At 66.5% G+C, this 3665-nt stretch overlaps 1 protein-coding gene across 1 annotated transcript in view; it reads right to left on the reverse strand.

Annotated features, from left to right (window-relative positions):
• The window catches only part of H696_03143 (hypothetical protein), a 2113-nt gene extending 475 nt beyond the window's left edge, over positions 1-1638 (reverse strand). The window contains exons 1-2 of the mRNA XM_009497033.1: positions 436-1638; positions 76-228 (exon numbers count right to left, since the gene is read on the reverse strand). Of these exons, the coding sequence (XP_009495308.1) occupies positions 76-228; positions 436-1571 (1289 nt within the window). The 5' untranslated portion in view covers positions 1572-1638. The remainder of the gene's footprint in view (positions 1-75; positions 229-435) is intronic.
• Positions 1639-3665: the final 2027 nt, after the last annotated feature.

Consider the following 3665-nt stretch of genomic DNA (forward strand, 5'->3'; position numbering starts at 1 on the left):
GAGAGAGAGGGAGAGAGAGGGAGAGAGAGGGAGAGAGATGCGGAGGGGGAAGTATGTCGGGATATCGAAGCGCACCTGATCCGGTGGAAAACGTTGTCCAGGTCGGCACGCATGGTCGTCAGCAAGCGGATGTGCTTCTCCATCGAGGGCATGAGGGTACCAATGCGCTCGGCGGCGAAGGCATTGAGGGCCCGAAGACGAGTATTGGCCTGATGGAGATTCCGGAGGCTTTGATGTACGCGCATGCGTGTATGTGGAAGGAAAGAAGAGTTAGGGAGCAGGACCGATTAGAGAAAGGGGAGAGGAAGAAGGAGAGGAGGAGGAGGAAGAGGGAGGAAACAAGTGCGTGCCGTAATGGACGGCTCGCTGAGGGAAGAGAGAGAGAGAATAGCCACTGCTGTTGATGGAGGCTCGAAAGGAGAAGCATCAACGCACGCGATGGCCTGGGTGGTGACCACCTGCGATAGCTCACCATCGGGAATCATGGACAAAATCATGGTGGCAGTGGCTGAGCCTGGGGTGATGGCATCGCCCGTCGGGAGGGTTGGCGGTGGGCGCGGCTTCATCGAAACAAGCGTCCGGCCGGGAGGAATCCCGGGCGGAAGGGGGCCGGTGGCCAGAGGGAGGGTCCCAGTGCGAGCACGGCTGTTGGGCAGCAACTCGGCCAGGTTGTTGAACAACGGCTGGCGGGTGGTCGGGCTGGTGATGTGAATGATCCCCGGGTCGTCGGCCGAAGAGGAGGAGGTGGTGGTCGAGGGCGAGGTGGCAGTCGAGGCGGAGCGAGTCATGCGCGAGGGCGGCGACGCCGGAGACGAAGGGTCGGAGGAGAGTGCACCGACTTGGTCGACCGCGTCCTCGGAGCCCAGCGTCCCGGCATCGGAGCTGCTGGGAGTCGGCGAGGCGGTCTCTGGCGAGGGACGCTCGATGACCTCCTCGTCACCAAGGGCCAGGGGAGCATCCACGTTGATGACCTCAATGCCATCATCCAGAGGGGCGACATCCGAAGAGACGCCGTCAATGTGGTGGGCACCGTGGTCATCGGCCGCGCTGGGCTCGGAAACCTCGGTAATGCTCTCGGAAATGGCCACCTCAGCATCGACAACCTCCAGGGCCTGCGTAGCTTCGGCAAGCTCATGAACTTGGTCTGCGCCGGTGAGTTCAGTTCCATTGGCCGGGTGGGTAGTGATGGGCTCCACTTGGGCAGTGGGCTCGGCCTCCACGGTGGGCTCGGCCTCCACGGTGGGCTCGGCCTCGACGGTGGGCTCGGCCTCCACGGTGGGCTCGGCCTCCACGGTGGGCTCGGCATCAGTCACAGGTCCATCATCAGTAGTGGCCTCCGCCTGGACGAGAGCCTCAGTCTCGACAGCGGGGTCGTCATTGGTGGTGGCAGTCGGGGCCTCGGAGGCGGCAGTAGCTGAGTTGGCGGCCGCCAGGAGATCTGTCCCAGGCGGGACCGTCGTGGCTTGGCTCGGCTCTTCGACCGAGGCAACTGGGGTAGACACCGGGGCCGGGGCCGGGGTCGCCTGTGTGGAGCGGGCGCCAGAGCCGCGTTTTTGCTTCCGCGCGGTCATCCTATGGCCAGATGAACAGGGGGAGGGAGGAAAGAACGGGGGAGGCGGGGTGGCAGATGGGGGGGGGGGGGGGGGAGGGGGGGGAGGGATGGAGAACGAGCAAAGGAGTGGGGGAGAGGGAGGGAGGGAAAAAGACAGAGGGAGAGAAGGAGAGCAGAGGAGAAAGGGGGCTGGAGAGCGCGAGCCAGCACCCCCACCCCCCGGGTGGCTCCTTTTGCTTTTTATTCCTCCTCAGGGCGTCGCATACAATCCGCCGTAGTAACTCCGGCCAAGGTTCCTTGAGACCAGACAAGCCGCCTCGGGCTGGGGCGGTGTGCTGCCCGAGCACACAACGAGCAAAGAAAGGTGGCCGAGGGGGGGGGGCCAGCGGGCGAGGGCCGGGACGAGGGAGAGTGGAAATGCCGAGATCAAAATAAACCCGCCGTGATCTCAAGGTCCTCACGTGCCCTCCCGGCATGCGGGCGGGCCTACTTGCGTGATGTGCATCGACGAAGGTGCTCAAACCGGTCAGCGCAGCATGACCCCGACCTGGGACGGCAGACGCACGAGGCCAGGACAGGGGGGGCGTGCCTTGCCACGGCTTCGGACCCGGGCGTGAGTTGCAGACGAGCTTTCCCGAGGGAGTCCGGTTTACTCGTCACCCAGGCCACACCGCTGGGGGGGGGGGGGGGGGACGCTCACTTGTGAAGGCTTGATGGGGGAAGAGGTCGAGGGACGCGGTGGAGTCGGGCTCTTGCTCCAGCGAACACCTGAGGGGCCTCGAAAAATGGATGCAACAGTTGTGCACGGCTCATCGAGGTGAGGGCCCGTTCAGGGGGGGCTGGCTGATCCTCCCTTTCGACCGGAGCAGGCACCCAAAGATACCGCCGAGCTGGTTCTCACGTTGGCTCGGGAGGCGGGGGAGGGGGGGGGGGGGGGGGACGGCGCAGGTGGAGTGTCGCGACGGGGCGGACGTAGTTGACTTCCTTTGCGCTTGGTGGCAAATTGGTGCTCTTGCGCTTGGCAGGGGAGGGAAGGCGGGCCAGACGGGGGCGGGCGGGGCGGCAACATCGGTGTAGTGCGACAAGCGTCCAGGTGGTGAAGAGCTGCAATTGGGACACGGGGGGGAGCCGGTCGTTCGGGGCACGCAGACTCTCCTCCGCCGGCGTCGGAGGCCCCCTAGGCCAGGTGAGGTGATCGCGGCGAAGAGTATGCCATAGGGAGAACATTGCGCGGCTGCAGTTCGGCCGGAGTCAGGGCGTGGCCGCCAAGCGGGCGGGGGGGGGGGGCGGGGGGAGAAAAAAGGGCCGCAGGCCGGAGGCTCGGAAGAGAGCGCCCGGGTATTAAACAGTGCGCTTGCCCCCGCGGAGTCATCCCGGGGTGCCACACCGCGCCGAGGAGGGACTCTGACGAGGCGCCCCGGGGCTCCCCACACCATGGGTGTTGGTTCCCGTGTAGGCAGTTGCCAGCCGAGAGAGGGCGCGGGAGAGGGCGGGTGGCCAGAGCCAGCGCAGAGCGTAACTTACATAAACACAACTAACAGATATTGGTGGGATTTTTTTTGTCGCAACGGGCGTGAATTCTGCGTGATCTGTATGTCCGCTTGTCCGGGGCGGGACCGGTCGGAGGCCATGGAGGGATTCAGTGCATGAGCGCGAGGGCGGGCGCCGGAGCCGGCCAGGGGCGGCACCCCGGCCGGGCGGGGGGAGCCGCAGGTGCCCGCCTCGGGCCCCCAGCTTCCAGCCCCCGGTCCCCCTGTTTTTTTTTTCCACCGCAGCTCGGGGTTGAATCGTCCTCGGGAATTCCCCATGACAGGGGTACCGGCCGCGGACGAGCTCCCCCGGCCGAGGGGCGGGGATGGGGGCGGCCGGGCCCGGGGCGCGGGAATGTGTTCGCGCGCGCCTTTGCCCCCGCGAGCGCGCGCACGCCTCTCAAGCTGCCCGGCGTGGCAGGTGTGTGAACTTCGGTCAGTCGCGGCTTCTGCCTGCGACCCCGACCTCGGCACCGGGTTGCTGGTGTGGCCGAGTGGCGCGCGCAAGCCCGCTTTGCCCCCTCGGCAGACGCTGTCGCACGTTCACCCATCGCCGGCCGGGGAGCCCTTTCCCCCCCCCCCCC

The sequence above is a fragment of the Fonticula alba genome, assembly GCF_000388065.1.
Source record: "Fonticula alba strain ATCC 38817 unplaced genomic scaffold supercont2.4, whole genome shotgun sequence".
Lineage (NCBI taxonomy): Eukaryota > Rotosphaerida > Fonticulaceae > Fonticula > Fonticula alba.